Source organism: Chaetodon trifascialis, chromosome 8, assembly GCF_039877785.1.
Source record: "Chaetodon trifascialis isolate fChaTrf1 chromosome 8, fChaTrf1.hap1, whole genome shotgun sequence".
NCBI lineage: Eukaryota > Metazoa > Chordata > Actinopteri > Chaetodontiformes > Chaetodontidae > Chaetodon > Chaetodon trifascialis.
In genome coordinates, this window is record NC_092063.1 from 16,188,389 (window position 1) to 16,210,412 (window position 22,024).

General features: G+C 42.8%; 1 protein-coding gene across 5 annotated transcripts in view; it reads right to left on the reverse strand.

Annotated features, from left to right (window-relative positions):
• Nucleotides 1-22,024, reverse strand: part of prdm16 (PR domain containing 16) — a 180,420-nt gene that overhangs the window by 26,103 nt on the left and 132,293 nt on the right. For all 5 annotated transcript variants that reach the window (XM_070969433.1, XM_070969432.1, XM_070969430.1 and 2 more), the window contains exon 4: nt 14-154. In XM_070969433.1, the coding sequence (XP_070825534.1) occupies nt 14-154 (141 nt within the window). The remainder of the gene's footprint in view (nt 1-13; nt 155-22,024) is intronic.

Sequence of the window (22,024 nt, forward strand, 5' to 3'; positions counted from 1 at the left end):
TCATGTCACTCACCTGGTCTCCGGTGAGGTGACAGGCGGCGAGGTTCTGCTCCTCAAATGACGGCGCAGAGCGGACGTATTTGAGCCAGCTGTTGCCGGCGGTGTCTGGGCCTGTGTCCAGCGCAAACTTGACGTTGCCCATGTCATCCACCACCTGTTGGAGACAGAGGCAACAGTTTAGATATTACAAAAGGGACACATAAAAAGAAATGTTCAAACGCATCAAAGGCTATCGTCTACAAGCAAATCATGTGGAATAATTCTTTACATGACATTTTCCGAGGAGGCCCTGGACAGTTAAAAATAGAACATTTTTAAGGTGCACATCAGGGGATGAGGAGGCTGTGCCAGGAGTTTGATGTCAGTCAACTTTAAGACACACAGAGGCAACATGTCAGTGGGTGTTGGGGCCACCTAACCCTGTCAATCCCGACAACAAGAAGAGGAAAGAGGGAAAGGAGGAGAAAGGAGGAGGGAGTAGACAAACTGTGGCTTCTTTCTCTTGTCTAAAGACTTTCTCTGGCACATATTGATCACCCTTTGTAACCCCCACGCCCCCCTGAGACTCCTAGAGCAGGTTTCATGTTACCCGCTTTCACAGAAAATGAAGGAGGATGGAGGTGGAGGTGAAGCAGGAAGAGAAGGAGGAGGAGAAGGGCTTGTTGTGGAGCAAAAAGGAGGAAAAAGGGGAAAACCAGGGATAACAATGCTTTAAGTCTGCGTACAAAAATGGGACCTTCTTCACAAAATTGCAAATTGTGGCATATTTTGCATGATAAGGAGGAATGAGGAAGAGAAGTCCTCACATTTACCAAAAGAACAGATATGAGACAACAATTAGAGCATCCATGAAACAGCAGAGATTGCAAAGAGAGTGCTGACACTTTTAAGCCCAGAAAGGCTGCCTTCTACTCTTGGCTCTTTCAACTGCATTTCTGTGTGTGGTGGAGTGTGGTGGTGCTGGGGAATCTGGGGGCGGCTCGGCTGAAACCCCTAAGCTCAAACTCTCCACCAAGTTGGGGTTGAAGCTCGGATTTCGCCGCAGCGTCGCATGTGATACTGAGCCTGTGCGAATCCTCTGGGGAGAACTGGCCTGAGACAGAGCAACTCCTCTAATTACAACTCCCAATCAGCCTGGCCTGAGTTCAGCGCTGACCTCTAGCTTGACTCTCTGCACTCCTAATCACAGTCAAATGTCTGCAGAAGGAAATCGAGGTGTGATGGAGAAGAACCAACGAACCATCTGACGTTTTTAGATGTGCAAAGTTCGTGAACCTCTCTCACTGGCTGCTTTTCTGAAGGCCTGGTTGTGTTTTTTCCCAGCTCGTAAAGTGTGAATGGTCATGTTCTTGTTGTCTGGGTGAACGCGTGCAGAAAGTGTATTTTTGTGGGTGGGGGCGCAGGTGCCAAGTTTGGTGAGTAAATATGTAAAAGGTCTGGTTGGAGGTGTGGAAGAACTGCCATGTGCGTGTTTGTACAAATGCGGCCGCCACTTTAGGCGAACGCATGTGGGCATGGTTGAGTTAACAGCTTGAGGTAACACAAATGTGCTACTTTTGAGCCAAGGTGTGACCCTCTTCACTAAGAGCGCCTGCTTTAGAATAAGAGCATTGGCTAAAAATAATTAAAACCTTGCCCTATGTTTAAAAACCCTGTTCCACAGGCCTGAAATAAAAACTGTGGCTACTGCTCATGTAAATGTATTTGCTGATTGTGAGAGTGGGAAAAGAGATGTTCATGCAAACAGTTCCTGTTGTGCATTTTCTGTAATTCACACTGACATACTGGGAAGAAAAAAATGTGATAATGTCTACTGGAAAAGCTTATAAAAAAAATGAACCTTATCCATTCCTCACACACTCCTCTCACATCTACAGCCGCTGCCTCTTCTGCTTCCAGTTTGCAACTTAAACACCAAGCTTGATCGAGTCCAGGCCTTTTTTTTATGTGTGAAAACAGTCACTGAAAACTAACCAGGCATACCCCTTCCTACACACCTACTACTCCACCCAATATCTTTTCCGCAGGCGGTGGAGTCAGGGAGCACTTGTCACAGTGTTGCTGGGGAGCTGCGACAGGTATCGTACATGTTTGATGAACACATGGAGAAAAGCTGAGATCCAGGTGGAGTCAAGGTGGGATTATTGCTTTTTGGGGGGGAATAGTTGTGGGAAGGGAGGTGGAGAACCACACAGACTGTCACACATGTATGAATGCTGCCATGCCTACATCGTGGGCACGGGACAATGCACGAACATTTTTGGTCCCCCCCCCCCCCCCCCCACACACACACACACACCCACAGGGCATGATCATGGGCCTAATGAGCAGCAGACCTGTGTGCGTTGTTGTATATGCACGTGTGTGTATGTGTGTGCGTGTGTGGTGTCGGGGAGGCCTGCTAACACCCTGTCTCCGGGTGGAAGCCTGATTTATAAGGCTTCAAATGAGGTGCAACAGAGAAGGAGAGCCAGAACAAGCCTGCGGCTGATTGTTTGTTTATTTATCTTTCTTTTTCATTCTTCCCTCCACCCTACGTCACGGAGGGAGGAGGACCCGGGTGGAAATCATCAGGTCCATGTGCGAAAAAGGCTTCAACAAAACAAGGTAATCCAGGTTGCTCAACATTAGCCCCTAAACTTCTCTCTCCTCCTGCAGATTCAGAGGGCAGAAACAGACACTGTGACACTAAGAATTTAATTTTTATATTCTAAAAAGGGGTCTTTTTCAATAGTTCAGACCCCATCGTTCATGGTTTTAGTGATCATTCCACCAGCAGTCAGACAATCAAGCAGGTTTTGAACGAGCCCCCATGTTAGCCAAACTTATTTGATCTCCTGGTTCCTGTAGCTGTGAGTGCACACAGATTCCTTGTGTAATGATGGATTGTTGCCGACATCATAAGTGGTTTAGATAATGTGGCTAAACTGTTTGCCTGTTTACAACTTGACTGACTGGCTGTTGGACTGCTTGTGTTTCTGGCCTTGTCGCACTTTGTCTTAGTAATTTTGCAGAGCTTCTAGATCTCAGTGAGCACAATGTTATTATGACATACAAATGATGGCAAAAGCTATGAAAATAAGACCATGACAGTTATCCTTTAAGGCAAGTAAAGAGAAGAAAACACTCACCCTTATTTTGCTTATTCGTGCTTTCTTTCATTTCAATATCAATGATTTTCTACCCCAAAAAACTTTAAAAAATTCCCTATTTAGAGCCTGACTGTATACTTTTTATTCGATTAAACAGCATCAGAAAATGACTCACAAGACAGCAAACACACACACGCACACACATGTGCGCGTATCAACACATGCATGTGCGTGCAGACACAATGAGACTTCAGTGAAAGAGAAGCAGCTCTGAGTGGACAGGATGCAGAGCAAACTCCACAGGAAGCTCTGATAAGAGCACGACACTTATATCGCTCCTCACAACACAAAGGGGAACCTTTGACAGCTAGGAACCTTTAATGGATGTCTCGGCATGCCCTCTCCTCCGCCAGTTATGTGTGACGGATGTGTGTGGCGGGCAGGGCTGAATTAGAAGAGAAAAGTTGCTTGTATGGGTAGACGCTGGTGACAAGGTACATATTATTTTTTGTTTGACAGAGGGCAGAAAATGGAAATGGCAGCTCGGAGTGCAGTGGTGATTGTGATTTTGATGTGAGATGAAGATAAAACCAGACTTACAGCATGTGAGACATAACTGCTAGGTTATTGTATGTCTCTAAGGGAATATTTTTATGAAGTGGGATCTTAGCTCTTTGTTGCAATCCCCCATGTTTCAACGTGCGAACACACCCTAGTTTGCATGTATTTGTATATGTGCCTGTGCCTGTTTTTCATTGTTTTAAAAGTCTATGTTGCAACTTCATTCTGAAAACAGCTATTGGTGGTGATCAGTGATACTTCCTTGCCTTTTTTCCACATTTGAGGATATTAAAAAAAAAAAAACAAGCCATGGCCATCCACCTAAGAGAAGGTCTAGCAAACATGTCTCCTTCGGATTCAGGCAGTCAAGTGATACTCACGCGCAGACACATACAGCAGTCGACTCTTTTTTGACAAAAGTTAACGGAGAGATTTCTCTAAATTCATGATTTTTTTTTCTGTCAGTGGAGAACAGAAAAGCAGCACTTTGAACACGCAGAGAGAAGGCCAACTCTCCCTGGTTCACCTACTCATATCCTGGGGAAGTGGCAAACAAATGACAAAAAAGGTTGTTTCAAAGAGAAAGAGCAAAGAACAGGGGACAGATTGCTTTTTGGTATGGATCTTGCCTTTAATCTATCTGGATAAAGAATATGTGAAAATGTAGAGAAAGACAAGCAGCGAGAGACGAGGAGTGAAAGGAAGGGGGTGCGGGACTGCATGCACTTCTCCTTGAAGCAGCTAGGGGGCAGCCTGGAATGAAATCTCTGCAGATTTAGAAGAGCAGAAGTGGAAATGAAACTTCCCTCCGCTCTCTGCAGCTGTACACACATACATATACAAAAACAAAATAGAAAAATAGTAGACAGGGTAAGAAATGCACGCACGCACGCGCACACACACACACACACACACACACACACACACACACACACACACACACACACTCTTTACCCCAAAGAGAGAGCCAGTCATGGAAACAGAGCAGTGACAGTGACAGATTGAGTGGCTGTGAGGAGGACTGCGGAGCTGGTTGTTAGAGGTGTTGCAAATTAAGGTGCAGGCTGACTAACAAGAAATAAAGAAGTGTGTGTGAGAGTGTGTATCCTTTCTGGAGAAGGGTCTGTTTCCAGTTGGGAGGCCCCTTAACATGCACACAGAGACAGACACAGACACACATACACACACAAGCGGACTAATAAAGCGTCTGACAGAGTACAGATCCCCACAGCCTCCGATGTGTTTCTGCATATTCACGTGTGTGTGTGTGTGTGTGTGTGTGTGTGTGTGTGTGTGTGTACGTGCCTTTGTGTGATGGATGGGGGCCCGCAGAGATGACCCTACCCTGCCACATCACTCAACAGTCTAAATGAGTGTGTGTCCATCTACATTTGTGTGTGTGTGGAGGTGAGAGGTGGACAGGCACACAAGGGGTCCTGTCAATAAAACTTCTATGAGAGCGAGAAGGAAAAAGACAGAGAACAAAACACAGAAAAAAACACAAAACAGAGAGAAGGAGAGATTATTCATATCTGATTGATTTCAGTAAGCTCTGGCTGAAGAGAATGAAGAGTAGGATGTGAGGTTTTGTTTTTACAGGTTTACAAAATGTGATAAACAGTCAGAGGCTTTGAGATTATTTCTGAACATCATTTCACAGGCTTGAAATCTTTCCGGCCCTTATTTGAGCCCAGAAAAAACACTACACACACACACACACACACACACACACACACACACACACACACACACACACACACACACACGGTTTGACAGTGTCAAAAAGTGCCAAATTGATGTGGGAGAAACCTCACACCAGAACAGACGAAGGAGAGTTGACACATTCCTTGATAAGACTTCACTTCATTTCTCTTAATTCAAAATCATGTTTCCACGTCACAAGTGTGACATTTATCAATCCAGGGAAATTTGCTCTTTTCAGCACTGCTCTGATGGTGAAGTTGACATCCAAATTTTCAATTTAATTCTTGAGGAGGCCGAGCAGAGAGACTTAATGCTGCACATCCTCGTATGAGAGTCCTTCTCTTGATATAAAGCATTTTCTTTCTCCTGTCTTTCTGTCACTGCCACATCTCCTCATTCCTTACTTTTCATTCAAAAAAACACTACAAACCACCTGCACACTGCAGCACCAACAGACAAAAGGAACTGTCAAATGTAGCAGCCAAGAAATTGTTTGTTCAGCCAAATACAAATGACGTTCAAATATTATTCGAATGTGTTCTTCAAGCAGCTTAAACGTGAGAAGATGCATGCACTGCAAACATCATAGCCCATCAAATCGTGCTGACAATGTGGCTTTTAATACATTTTAATACACGTTTACTAATTTAAATCAAACCACTGGAATCATTCAGTGACAGGTTTAGCTGTCACTTACACATCCTTGGATTAAAATGAAAGACTTAAAATGCTTTCAGTGAAACTATGTTGAGTCCAAATGAAGAGAATCAGTAGCAGAGTCAAAGTGTTTCATCAGGAGGAGCCATACTGCGAGCATAGATTGGGCCTTTAAAAATAGAGTGAATTTGTGTGTGTGTGCCTGTGCATTTGAGTGAGTGAGTGAGTGAGTGAGTGTGTGTGTGTGTGTGTGTGTGTGTGTGTGTGTGTGTGTAAGGCCAATTACTGATGCTGGTAATAGTACACCTGTGTAGCCATGTCTGGCAGCCTAATGACAGCTAAAGAGGAAACAGGCTGTAAATCCACACACACACACACACACACACACACACACACACACACACACACACACACACACACACACACACACACACACACACACACACACACACACACTTCCTATAATCGAAGTAAGAGCCTTTGTGTTGAATATCACATATTTACTGTTTGTCTCAACAAAAAAGCACAGGTGAATGCCACTGTAAAAAGGTGTGTGTCTGTACCTCATCACAGTGTTAGTTGTGTCACTAGTAATATGTATGCAAAGCGTTTGAGTGTGTTGCAGCGTGTGAGTGTATGTGTGGTGTGTGAAGGTGAGTGAAGGCGTGTTAAATGTGACCCATTTTATCTGGGCCGGGCAGCCATCGACATAATTAAAAACCAGGCAGGCAGGCCAGGGAGGGCCTGGGGCCTTGTAAAAGCCATCTGGGTTGTAGTGTGTGTGTGTGTGTGTGTGTGTGTGTGTGTGTGTGTGTGTGTGTGTGTGTGTGTGTGTGTGTGTGTGTGTGTGTGTATGTGTGTGTGTGTGTATGTGTGTGTGTGTGTGTGTGTGTGTGTGTTAGTACATGCATTGTGAGTGTCAGAATGTGGCCCGGCTCACTAATGACCCAACTTGCTTCTCTTAAATCAGCGTCCCTACAGTCAGCGTCACACAGCTATCATTTGTGGTGAGTGTGCATGTGCCACACTCAAAACAGCATGTGAAAAGTTCCAGTTTCCATCTCCCACACTCACGAAATCACTGTAAAGTCAATTCTCATTTTGTTTGAGTTTGACACATCCAATATTTCCCTTTTAGTGAGACAACAGTTCCCATGCAGGTGGGGAATACTAGGCTAAAAAGGTGATTTATGATAATGACTTGATTTCAGAACTTGAATTTGGGAGCTATTATATGCACAATGACGGGCAGGATGAGAGAATAAATGCAAAAATCTTATTTCTGATAATAGTCTTATCATACTGATAATATAATAATGCAATATAATATCATTTTGTTATAATGTTATAATCAAACAAAATGTCATGAATAACCTGATATATAATAATACAAACTAATATGGATTGTTACATTAACAGGTTTAAATACATTTTGACATATTATTCTGTAAAGTTACCAAGCAGTTGTGACTTTATTCTTATATTTGCATTATCATATTGTCAGTAGCTACATAGGTTTTATGATCTCTGCTGCTCTTTCTTTCTAACAGCAGGAGGCCAGACTTCCATTCTGCTTTTAAAATCTGCTAATAACCATTTTCAAGTCAAGGTTGCTAATCTGTCTAATTGAAACAGGACAGCAGCTTTCATGTGTGCAGCTCACAGTACATATGATTATGATTACATATCTGCGGCCACACCGTGATATTTTTAGCATCGCACCATCATGTCCACCTCCGCACCCCTGCAGCTCATCCGAATGAGCAGGTTGCCATGTGCTGGGTTGCCAGGTTAGGGTAACTTAAAACAGGAAGTGTGCACGCGTTAAAAGAAGAGTGGCTGTGAGTTTTCAGGCTGGACCTCATTAACGAAATGGCTTTGGGTTATTTACAGCCCCTTGTTAAAACGCTGGATGAGTGTGTCTGAGAGTGTCTGTGTGTGTGAACTCATGCTTGTGTATGCCATCTTACATGTGTTGTGTGTATGTGCAGGTGCATGTGCTAATGTGCACGACTTCTTACTGTGTACATGTGTGATTTTATGTATGTGTGTTGTGTTCAGTATACAAGTGTATATATGTGTGTGCGCACAGAGGTTACCATCATGCCATGTCTGTTTTACTGTTGGACAGCCTTTTACAGGCCGGCCTTTATGATATGTATTTAGGACAATTAGTGAGCAGATATATTGGCTCATTATAGTGAAGCAGGTGCAGTGCAAATGGGGAAATATACGAATGCTACATCAGGGTCACACACTCTGTCTGTGGTGTTTGAAGGATAACAGCTAGACTTATGTGTGTGACAAACAGGAGCACGCACACACACTGAACTCAGTGAAAGCCAGACTGAGGAAACATTTTCTCATAATGGCCTCTGTCAAAGAAATCATATGATCAATGAAGAACAATTATCACGTTTTAAAATGAGCTAAAATAATTGTTAACAGCTTCCAGAGGAGAGAACAAAGTGAGTAAACTGGTTGAATATTAACTGAGAAGGAGGCAGACTTAGTAAACTATGTGTTTATTGGCTGGAAAAAAAGCAGAGCGCGCAAAGTGGTTGTTTATTGGCTACGGGGACGAATGTTTGATTGTGCCGCTGGGCTTGTCTGAAGAACAGTCCACAGGCACACATAAACCTTTTAACAAAAACATATACAGTGAATCACTATGTATGAACAGCCAATGTGTCTTTTTATTAAGAGCTTTCTAGAGCAAAATTACATGCACAAGTGTCTGTACATATGGACAAAGTAGCATATGGATCTCTTAAATGTAAACATATAATGCATATCAGTAATCATAGTTCTCAAATAGTGGGGGCATGAAACAAAATTTCCTGAGCTCAAGCAAAGCAACTAAATCAATCAAGCCCAATGCATCCCTGCCAAGAATAATGGGAAATAATAAGGCGAGGAAGCTCGCATTCAACACGGACACAAGTTGACCTCCACTCTATCGACTGACATCGGAAGTGAAACACAAAATGGGACAATTCCTGGAACTGTGCAAACACAAATAAGGAAGTGGTGCTTGGTACAAATTTGTAGAGCACGTAACACTATCAATTATTTATTAACACCCTAATAAAGGAATACTTCCTTCAACAACATTTGTTCGTGTGATACAATGGAGAATGATGGAGGGAGAGAGAAGCAGAGAATGAGGGAGAAACGCAGTGACAAAAACTCTTCATTTACAGTCATATTTCTGGTGATCTAAACCAGACAACAGGGGCTTCCAGTATGAACTGAAGGAGAATTTTTCCCTCTGCATTTCAGGACCTGCTCAGTATCAGATCAATGTTGGCCTCAGCATTTACCTCATCGACGACCTCATTGAATCTCAGAGAAGGAGACTGACACAAAACAGAGGATGTCACGTCTGTCTCCAACCATTTTTTGGTGGAATGTCATTGGTGCCAGCGCTGCACAATGCTGCAGCGTCCTTGTGAGTTAGGAGATCAATCAGTTGGCAGGACAGCAGAGAGCCGAGACGGGACGAGAAGTGAACTCTGCGAGGTGCACAGAAACAGAAAACTGAAAAGAGCCAGCGAGAGTGATAGACACTCACACATTCCTCTTTCTTTTTGTCCTGTAGTCCTCTTCTCTCGTTCTCACCCTATCATCAAACCATACTCCACCTGGGTTCATGCAGGAGGTTTGAATTTGAGAGCTAGCACAAATTGCCAAAAAATGCATTGTGCAGTAAATTGGTGCCTGAAAGAAAAAAAAAAAAAAAAGCATTTTTCAGCAGCTGGCCAGGACAGCATGTGGCAGAACCCCTGTGTGGCTGCAGGCCTGGGACTTATTGGAACCATGTGAGCAGAATTCTTCGTTTACTGTAACAACCAGACTCCACTTTCTCCTCTTACCACCTCCTCTCTCCTCCTCCTCCGACTACTGCTCACCTGTAGCGAGTGGCCAGGCTTTTACTCCTCAGTCTGATTACCCAAAATAAAAGATTTACTCCACCGTATAAGATTGACAAATTAAAAAACAAAGAGACATGAACTTGTACGAACTCAATAAAAACAAAAGCCTCCTCATTATAAAGATAAAGACTTTTTGAAGGTGAGAAATAATAAAATAATGGAAGCACATATGCAATGCTTATATTATGTTTGTGATGCATAGTCACGTAATATTTTATTCCCCCCAAACAGTTAATAATAAGTAAGTCAATTGGTGGTAAATATAATATAAACACATTAAACTGGAGCCTTCTGGTCTTTTTGATGAGTGAGAATGTGGCAGCACAGGGGCCATTTCTACTGTAAAAGATGAGCCTTGTTTTCATTTAGCTGCTTAAATAGTAGTAAAAACTAACCATGAGCAGCAGAAAATCTCCATATTTTAAAATGGGATAACTGGACACGTCCTGGGCTGACAAAGTGCAGACGGACAGCTAGAAACTTGCCATCCTAGCAAAACTGAGTCTACAAACAACCTTAACACAACCCTGTAATATATAAAGTATACAGGCTCACACTGTAACTCCCTCCATCCAAAAACAAGATTTACATAAATATCTAGTCCTTGTGTATAATGAAAACCCAACCCGACCAAGCCCAGCACAGAGCTATACACAGGCCAAATGGTATCCATTAACATGGATATGAGAGATATGAAAAGATAAAGTTATTTTTCCAGAGGAAACAGCCTCATAGACTATTGATGTTACACATCATTATTGTTGCCAAAACAAGTAAACTGCAGCCTTTAAAACAATCTAAAAAAGTCTGTATTTCCTTTCCTTTTGTGTCAAAGATTAATGAGAAAAATCAAAGACATTGTAACTTTTGAGCGCTCAGTCTAGCGGTTGTGAGGAGAGGTGCTCTGCCCAGAAGGATTAGCTGTAGTCATAGAGGCATACGTGATGCTATGAGACGTGTTACTCTCCTCGAGCAGGATTAGAAGAATATCTGGCTATTCTCATTTCTACCAAAGGATAATTTAACGCGTGTGTTCTCATCTGTGCTCTGTGTGTGGCTGCTGAACATAGGCCTGCCTTTCTAAGTGTGTCTCAGCCTCACACTAGCCTCTGTCTACGCACTCCCCTCCTCTGCCCTACCAGAGGCTGAGACTAGCCAGGACAGGAGGGCCAATAAAGCTTACTCTCTGAGTGTTGGACCCGCTGGCGAGAACCAGAGGAAAAGACCTATTTCACTGTTGTGTAAACCATTGTTTCATTTCCACACTTCTTGCTCCCTCTCTCTGCTCTGATATTTCACAGGGTTTTTGGCCCCTGTTCAAGTGTGAACACAATACAGCTATTGATATCATGGCTCACACCTCCTGGCCTGAGCGGGGCCCAGCACTAGCTTTAGCGCTCGCAGCTACCACTTACTCAAAAAAACACCATAAGTATGTCTTCCTTTTCTTTCCTATCCTTAATTTTGACTCAGGATGCAGTGCAGACACACTCGCCACACCTCCGCGCCCCATCCCCCATCTCGTCATCTTCAGCCTTCACCCCAACTCTGGCTCTGGAGGGCCCCAATGTGCAGGTAATGGATCCTGCTTGACCACCTCCACCAAGAGGCCCATATATCCAACTTTTAATTAAGGACGCTCATCCCCTCTCCTGAGAGTGAGGCAAACAGTAGAAAAGGCTGGGGGTAGCAGTGTGTGAGTGTATTCTGAGTGTGTGTGTGTGTGTTGCAGAAGAGTCCCACAGCCATCTGGTTTGTGTTAGACATAATATTAAGAGTGTGTCAGTGACCGAGGCCTGGCTGATGGCTATCAATCTGCCCTTTAATGTATGACGGGATATATGGAGGGATGGATGGATATGGGCCCCCCTCAGAGAAGCTAATGGCTAAACGGGCGCATTAAGGTGATTGAGGCCCATGGCGGAGATGGGGCCCATAGTGGAGCTGCACAAGAGGCTTGAGGGCCTTCCTATCTCCTATGGCCTTGAAACTGCAGGACAGCTGTTAAGGGGATGGATGAGACAAAGGATGGAGGGGGGAAAAAAACAGTAGAGGAGCAGAGATGGATAGATGAAGTGTAACGCTAAAGCAACTGGAAATCTCCACGGAAACATTCAAATGGTGCAGAAACAATTCAGCAGTTAGAAAATTTAATTGATTAATCGTTTCGGTGATTTTGTCCAGCAAAACAACCGATTTAAAGAAACCTCCCTCAGCTTCAGATAGGTATGAATAGCTAATTTTTGACATTTTTCAGACTCAATTCTGATTTAAAAATATCAGCAGATTGATCAACATTTGATAGAATTATTAGATGCTCAACAATCAAATTAAAAGCAATAAGCAAACACACGTGAGGATGAGCACACTGTGTGAGCTTTCAATTTCTGAGAAAGAAAAAAAGGAGGGGTAGGAAGAAAAGGAGGAAAAGACAGAGAGAGATAAATGAGGAGGAGGAGCAGCTGTTGACACAAGCCCTCTCCTCTCTGTCAGATAAGAGATAACTGTGCTGCCAGTGTTTAGACGCACCATTAGTAGTGTCATCAATCACACACACACACACACACACACACACACACACACACACACACACACACACACACACACACACACACACACACACACACACACACACACACATATATACAGACAGAGTGAGGAGGTGAAGGAGGATTACTGGGGGTGACACAACATATTGCTCTATTACTGCTTCAAGCATGTCAGTGTACATCCTTCTCTTTACACACACACACACACACACACACACACACACACACACCCTCTCTATAGCTGCTGGTGAGCATTCAATCCTGTTCATGTGCTCAGCACAGCACCGGGCCAACCGGCATTAGAGACGCGATGCTTGCAGCGTATCTCCTAATACCACTGTGGCATAAGAACACAGGCGGCAGTCCGTCATCACACTGAGCTGAACAGCAGATCGACGCAGATAAGTGTTTGCTTTTTTACTGTCCAGCTCTCCTTGATGTGCTCCTATGTTTCATAGTTAAGTCATAGGTATGAGATATGCCAACGCTGCAGAGGGTTACCACTCTTAATGGGCATATAGCAAATGTGTGTGTTTGTGGAGTGTGGGGGCTTTATGTGAGTATGCATATTTAAATAGAGTGTATAGTTATATATTATTCATCGTATTATTCATTCCATGCAGGAGAAATAAATGGCATCAGAGCCACAGCATTCGGTCAGAGTTGGTTACACAGAGTCGGGGCTGGGTACAGAGGGGTCATGAAGGACAGAGAAAGGGTGCAGCTCCAACTCTAACTCCCACCTGAAAACTTCTCATTAAAGCTCAAACGGCCCACGGCATCCAGGTCGCCATTAAAGTCAACACTAGCAAATAACAATGACTTTCAAACTATCTTTTGACTAATAATGCTGTCACTACAAGTTACTTGTGGCTTTGCAAAGACCAAAAAAACTTTTTTGGAGTGGTCCTAGGCTCCCCATGGTCACATTAAAAGCTAAGGCATAATTTGGCCATTCACTAACAACTCTTGGAGAATGCTTCCCTCAAGGAACACAATCAGACATAATTGGCCAATCAACATTGGGAACAAACACAACAATATACCTCACACAGTGAGGCTGTTGGATGCAGTCATGTCAAAAAGACTTCAAACTCAAAAATACACACAGTTTTACTGCTTTTCTCTTGAGAGTATATGTTGTTCTGTTTGAAGGTTGGCAGACTGAAAACATGAAACACGCAGTGTATTTTTTGTCTTACAGGAGGGAGATGCACAGGTATGCCGCACGTACAGCGGAGGGATGATCGAAAGAAGCAATGACTTTTTTTTGCTTTCATTGCTTCCTCACTTAACCCCAATATGTGGGAAATAGGTCGAATCAATAGTATTTCTGACCATATCGCTAGCATATGTGTAATGTGTAGAAATGACACTTATGGTAACATATAGATATATACAATATACTACTATAACTTCCCATATGTGTTGAGTTTTGTTTGATCACTGATAAAGCCTTTTCATTGTTGATTGAACCCACCTATAGATATTTAGGACATGAAAACATTTCCAGTCAGCCCCGCTCATGGCATTTAAACAAGGATGATATCATTTAACTGGGTGAAAACCTCCAAAGTCACCAATCTTGAGGATTTTCAAGTTTTTGTGTTCATCTGAGGGATCAGTCAAGCAGATGCTTTCAAAAACCTGATAAACTCAAATCTCCAAGGTTGCCTTACTTCTTTTTAAAAATTGGAAGTGTGAGGCTTTCACCCGGCAACAGAGAAATGAATAAAACTGATGCCAGTAACTAGAAGCTGATGTATGAGGCTGTTTGAGTGTGATCAATAACACTGAGGACACGTAAGGTGCAGCATGTCATTGCTCAGCATTTAGACACCATTATCTATTATTGACTAACTATCGATCAGTTCAGCCAAAAGGAGTCAATACAAGCATAGCAGACTTAATTTGATAGACTTTGTAAAGTCAATAGGAAGTATGTTAATATGATGACATGAAAGAAGAGTGAAAAACTAACTCTTTGCATTTGTTTGTTTGAGTACTTGAAGGCATCATGAACATACACACATTTGCATGCATTCTCTAACTACAATTAGGTAATCAAAAACAGAATTAATTTATGTGAACAACTTCTGTATGTGTTTGTATGTATGTACATGTGTGTATGTACAGCATATCTCCCTTAATGTGGGCTTGAGCTTGTTAGTTGTACTAATTACTCCAAACAGCACAATGGATCTTTTTAGCCTGAGGGGCGGATCCACTGTGACCACCCCGTGTGCTGGAGCTCAGTGGTCCTGGGGGGTATTTATGAGGTAAACATGTTGACTGCACCTCTAACCCACTGTACCACCATCCATTTACTTCCCCACACGTCCAATTAACGAGCCACTAGCTAATTTGGGGTTGGTGCATATATGTAAATGAAAAGCAAACAAAAGAAATGGGTGATGGATGGCAAGAAAGGGGGCTTGGGAAGGGTCCATGTGGGACACTTAGCACTGCAACACTAATTAAAAAGTCATAGCACTGAGAGCACTGAGGTGACTCATTAGCCACAACCTGCTTCTGAGCCACACAGCATACTGAGTGCTAATGCTAGCTAGCTGTGAAAGAAGGAAAGCCACATAGCATTAGAGAGAGAAAAAAACCCAGTAAGGGAATGATGGACATGGGCATTGTGCTAGACTGAGGTATCCATGTGGGCATATAAACTCAGCCAAATTAGCTTGGTTGCATTAGCCCTCCTGTGCCATTACCCATTAGTTTAGTGCAGGGGGTAGCAAGCCGAAGAAAGGTTACCATAAGCATGGCAATTAGGGCTATAATAGGATAAACAACAACCTGGCTGATGGAGGGAGTGAAGCAGAACACAGTGTAAGGAATGATTACAGAGGCCAAGTGTGTGGAGGTGGGTGACTTTAGCTGTATTGATCTGTGGCACTGCAGTCTCAAAGTGGCACCCACTGAGCCGGCATGGCTTCTCTACTCAGTGGAGACAATGCCAACAGTGTCCACATGAAAACACGGGCACAAACAGATGTGCACAGGCTCTTATTCTCTCATAACTGCAGGCGCACACACATGCACACTGTACGTTTGTGTGACTTGTGTGTGTACAGAATGGGACACAGCCAATGTGAGGGACCCCTCTCCACCAGTGTCTATGCCCGGGGTGCGTTTCTCCTCTGGCGATTCATTTCATCTCAGTATGGATCATCACGGTCTTTCCCCTGCTGCTCTTTATAAAACGCAGCCATCCCCTAACATTTACTTCATCGTTTAACAACAAAACCTACAGAAATACCATTTTCATAGAAGAGGACCAGGAGGAGGAAAAAAAACACAGGAGGGAGAAACAAGTGCGGTGGGATCAATGGTGCAAAAAATTGTTTTTATCGAATGCTGCGTGGCTCACATTTCCTGCAGACACAGATAAGAGAATGGGACTGAGCAAACCCTTCTGTGCGTGTGTGTGTGTGGGGTTGGGTGGGTGGGTGAGAGAAAGAGGGGGGCAAGAAAATAAATGAGATTATTGATGTTACATGTCAAATATAATTGCTGAGATTTGAGCAAAGAGGAGAAGAGGGTAGGCTGATGGGCTCACTGATCCATGAATGCTTCATTTGGGAGAAAGGCCAACAAGTCACTGAATTTGGATTGTGACCTCGAGTGCATACATATGTGTTTGTGTGTGATACTGTGGGGGAATGACATCGCTTAACCTCAAAACAGAGTTGTTAACTTTTAAACTTTAGCTACGCACACGCACGCACGCACACACACACACACACACACACACACACACACACACACACACACACACACACACACACACACACACACACACACACACACACATATATATGTCTAGCCTATATAATCCCTGTCTGTCAGATGTAATATGTTCTGATGTTTTCTGGTGCTTGTACTTGCGATTTTTCACATTGCAGTTTGGACTTTTTGAAAAAGACCCTCCATACAAGATTCTCTGAAGCCTTAAAGCATGCACGCTTTATTTCCCCTTCAATCAAAGAAAAGCTGCATGATAACTTGGTTATGCCTGCACAGTATAGGATCTGTATGTGTGATGAAAAAAAAAAAATCATCCTGCACAACGTGGGAACACGGGAATTTGTAGATCAGGAGATCCAATCTGATTAGAGACGTCTGACTTGCCATTGGAGGAGTCCTTTCAGCTCAATTTCCTGATCAGGTGGTAACATAAACTTTAGCTGCAACGTTGCATAAACTCTTCAATTCAGAGTTTCCCAAAGTATGCTCATTACATTAGATACAATCGATCATTCCTTTCCAGTTGGACTTTGAAAGCTACTGAATTACATGACACGAAAAGGCTACAGCAAAAGTTTAGATAAAAATAAAGATAGAAAAATAGGTGGATGAATGGATATGTGTGTGTGTGCGTGTGTGTTTTGGGCAGCATATAATTAAAAGTCCCATAGCTGGTGGCTGCAGTCCCGAAGAGAGAGATGTTCAGAAATTGTATGAAATTAGAGATCATCTGCAAGGCCAAATAGACATCCTGCCTGTGTGTGTGTGTGTGTGTGTGTGTGTGTGTGTGTGTGTGTGTGTGTGTGTGTGTGTCCACTCACAAAGACACATTCAGAGGCCTTATGGCTCCGGAGAGGTTTGGGCTTCATGATGGAGTCAGAAATCTCATCTCATTCACAAAGCAAACATTCCAACTTTGCAGTGCTTTTCAACACTTTCCACTAATTCTGTTCATTTCCAGCGTACATCGTCTTCATAAGTAAACAGCTGCTCTCTCCTGGAGGAAAATCTCACATCCTAACCTATCCCTCTTTAAAAGGTAACATTTTCCAGCTCAGCGGCCTAGATGGCCCTCTGGCTCGATCGTTATTTAAATGTCAAATGTCAGCATCAACTTCAGGACAATTTGTTCCTTTTAACAGAGAGGTGTGTTTGTGGCGAGTTATACAAAGACATGCAAGAGAATGAGAGCCGCGAGTTTAACTTGATTCAACAAGGCCTGAATTGCACAAAGGTAACGTGAGGATTCATTATGAGATAAAGATACCGTAAATGTCAAAAGGCCTTTTTGTAGCTGCACTGTAGAGCAGATTTTGAAAGAGTAGCAAACTACAATAACAAAACAAAAAAGATATTTTTATGAAAGCAGGTTGGATTTAAGAGCCTTTTAAGTCGACTTTTAGGTTGGCATGCATCCAAAACTTGTGCTTCCTGAGGCAAGAAAACACTGAGCGTTGCAGTTTACACTAGATAAGATTCTGAATTAGTTACAGCGAGGAAAAACCGGTGCCCCAAAGTTCTATAAATAAACTAAAATGTTTGCAATATTCATTTTTTCCACACAAATTTTAATGTTGAAAATGAACACCAATACTTAAAAAGAAAATATGGTGGTGTATACATGCAGAATTCCTTCCAATCATATCGCAGCTTTCGGCTTCCTACACCAACACACTCCTCCAGGAACTGCGTGTCTATCAATGAGCTGGTGGCTAATTTTGTGCGTCTGTGTCATTGTGTTTTTTTGCTTTGTTTCCTGTGTATCTCTCTTGGAAGAACATCCTGTCCATCGCCAGTTAAGGCAGGCCAATTTGCAATAGGATCCCAAAGGTAGTCAAGTCCCCCTGCCAAGTCTCTCATATTTTCAAGCTGACCGTTTTATGGCGAGATCTGTAAAATAAGCCCTCCACCTTGGCCTTGGGTTCACGCCATCTCCATAAATACTGAGCTTATGACAACAGGGCAGCAGGGTCAGGCCAGAATGAAGAGAGTGTTAGCTGTCGGAGAACATCTTCAAGCCAAATGGTTTTGTTGGATTCCTCGTGGCTTTTATCACCATTTAATTCCTGCTTTACTTCCAATATTCACAGCACACTTTTCAAAAATAAGACTATTACAATTGTGTTTATCGTCATTTGCAGTTGTATGCCAGCAATCATTTTATGGGTTTAAGTGTTGCATTTTAAACTTGGCAGACATGTTTTCCCTCATACTGTCTCTCCCTCACTCTCCAGCTCTCTTTTTGTCCACAAACACTCCACGCTCTTCTGAGTGTGTGTATTCAGATGCTGGTTGAGAATGTGTCTAATGACTCCAGCACTGCCCTATCCATCAACGGCCTTATGTGGACAGTGAAAATCAATGGTTCCACACAGAGCTACCTGAGGTCCCCCACACTCCCTTTGTCATAACCGCTCGATATGTCAATGAGCAGAAACTACAACACATTTCAGTTAGGGGGCTATTGGCAAGCATGGTGGGTATAAATCTTTTTGGTGTTTTCCGATGATTTTGAACTTCTCCATTTCAAAGCAGCATTGTGTTGTGTCAAAGATCACCTATTCAAGTCTGTGACTGTAGTCTTTCTTTCATTGATAATTCATTCATCCGTTCTCTTTGTTCCCCTCAGCCTCTCATATTTTGCATGCATGATCTTTCTTTGATGGATTCAGTGTTTTCCCTCTTTCCTGTCTACATTTCTTCCCCACTCTTTCTCCTTGCAGCTCCTAACTCTCTTCTCTCTGGGCGCTTATTGACATTTCCCTGCTAACCTTCTCTTTTACGCTCACCTTAATGTGTGCTGCCTTATCAGATGCGCAGGTGGTTTGGAGTTTCATTCGACCTCACTCCCTACTCTCCTCCTTTCCTCCGGGTTATTCATCCCTCTTTCCTGTGCTCTGAAAGTCAAGCTTCCCTTTACAAAACCCCTGCGGTCTTATCTGGGAGACCCCGCGACCCCACAGTCATTGTAGCAGCCAGCGGGAGAGAATAGAGAGCACAGCTCCCCCGAGAGGAAGGCAACGGGACCAAGGTGTGCATTTGTGCCTGTGTGTGTGTGTGTGTGTGTGTGTGTGTGTGCGTGAGAGAGAGAGTTCAGTACCATTAGAGCAGTCTATTTACTGCCCAACTGTCTAAACACTTGTGATAACATACAGTGGTTCAGCAGTAGAGCACAGTACTCCAGGGACAGAGCTGATGCTGCTCAGCATGGAGTGAACTAAACATGGCTTCAACTAACAATTATTTTCATTATTGATCAAACCATTGATTATCCATTTTTATTAACTGAAATACTGGTTTTTCTACAAAATGTCACAGGTCCCCAGAGTCCAAGGTAACGTTGTCAAACTGCCTGTCCAAAACAGTCCAACACCCAAAGGAATTTTATACAGACAGATACAAAAAACAGCTCAAATGGTTAATCGATCATGAAATTTCCATTTCTCATCAATTTTCTGTTAATGTCTCTACGCTGTTGTCTCTTACAACAGCGTACATTTAAAGAATTAAACTGCAAAGTAAAATAGTTTTTCTTTTATATGCAGAAACTGTAATTAGGAGCAAGAGAGAGAAAAAGAGAGTGTCCAGGTTAAAGAGCTCTCACATTGTTTCTTACTGAAGTGCTTTTCTTACCATTTGTCAAGCAGCCAATGGAATCCACTGATAATGTGCGATGGAATCTCACATTTCCTCCCTATGCCGTTTGTTTGTGTGTACGCTTGTGTTTGTGTATGCATGTGTGGTCTTTTCACAGTCTCTGCAGGTGCACCGTGCACACATATCCTATATTCATATCCTTATTCTATTCTGGCTCAGGGAGCTCCCAGAGGAGAGCACCTGCCGCATTCACACACACACACACACACACACACACACACACACATGCACACGCACGCACGCACGCGCGCGCGCGCACACACACACACACACACACAGATTTTGATTAATGGAGAGAACAATGGAGAAAATACGCATGGAAGAGCAGGAAAGAAACCGACACCAGAGGGAATATATAGGAACTAGAATGATATGAATGGGTATTGAAAATACAATGAACCCCCAAGCTTGACAAAGAAGGCTTCTAAACAAATTAAGAAGTGATCAGTTACCAAGTAATGATCGAACAAAATCACAGGAACAGAAAATACAACATTTAAAAGCGTAACAGATTATAAGAATTGCTGACATGGAAGTCAAAGAGTGTTAAACTGTTATTTCACTGAAAATCTATGTAATTTCAATCAGAAACTTCAAGTCAATTTTAGACTAAAATGGTCTGTGCTAAAATGTCTTCATATATGTCTATTTAAGGTCATACATTCCAAAATGGTGAGATGGGTAGAGATAGACAGACAGGGCCTGGCCGCTGCTGCTGCTGTTGCTGCTGCTGAGTGTATTTATAGGTATTATCATCCAGTCTGTAATGTTGGCGATGTATGCTGAAGGCATGCTATTAGGTTACAACGGGAGAATGACATCACATCAAAACGAGAAGGACAGATGATCAAGACATTACTGTTGCTCACAAAACTTTCCTCCAATTGCCCTTTTTGGAAAAAAACATTCTCACTTCTGGTCTGATGTCAGATATTTTTTGAAAACTGAATTTGGGAAACAGTTATGAGATCATTGTTAGAGACACAACAAAACAGTTCCTTTTCAGTTACCTACAGGGGTTTTATTTTACTTATTTTTTGACAAACTGATGTGTGCAAACCTGCTGTTTTCACCCAGTCTCAGCCAGGTAGCCTCCACAATGAATGATGATGGAGAGGGGACAGGAGGGAGAAGGGCTGTGTCTGTTACAACAGCTAAACCATCAGTTTTTCATTGCAAAGTATTTAATCATGCAAAGGGGAAAATAAATGCACTGATACTGAACTATGAGCAACATGGCTGAAGGTTTTTGTGAATGAAACAGCTCATAGAGAAGACTGTAGGACTGACAAATGTGCAAATAAGTGCAAGATCAATAGTGACCACATATAATAAATGCACAGCATGTGCTAGTGGTCACGCTTGCAGATTTGCATGTTATAGCCCTCCGAGAGCTCCTGCATTACACTACTTACTAGCCTTTGTTATGCTCCTCCTAGTTACAGTGGACTTAAAAACATTTTGCTTTGCACCATATTAAGGATAATGCAAACTTTCCTCAAGTTGTACCATCAAGTTGCCACGTGATGTTTCAGCCTTATCTCTTAATCAGGTTTTGAATATTCCAAGTGATAAAGAGATGGAATAAACCTTTGGGTATGTAGGATTTGTCCTGTCATGAGAGTAAGAACATCAACTGTGTATATCCACATCCTGAGGAGATGGGTGAGAGAGAGAGAGAGAGAGAGAGAGAGAGAGAGAGAGAGAGAGAGAGAGAGAAGCTGAAGTTAAAGTTGAAGGCAGGAGGTGAGAGCCTGAAGCAGCATTATGCAGGAAGTGACAATCTGGTTGTCACACTGTGCTCTATAATCCACACCTCATTCTGCAGCCATGCTTTGCCTATTGGGCATTGCCCAAGAACTGTGTGCTAGTGTGTGTGTGTGTGTGTGTGTGTGTGTGTGTGTGCACGTGCACGTGTGTCAACAGTACATGCTTGTGTCTTGGTTGTAATGGGGATAGAGTTTCAGTGCAAACACAACATTAGCTTGTTTCTGTGGATGTTGATACGTGTTAATATTTAGGCCAGTTTTTACTCTCTGTTTACTTGCATATGGTTGATCTGTCTGTTTGTTTTTCTGTCCGTCTAAAACTAATGAGCGATAAAATGATT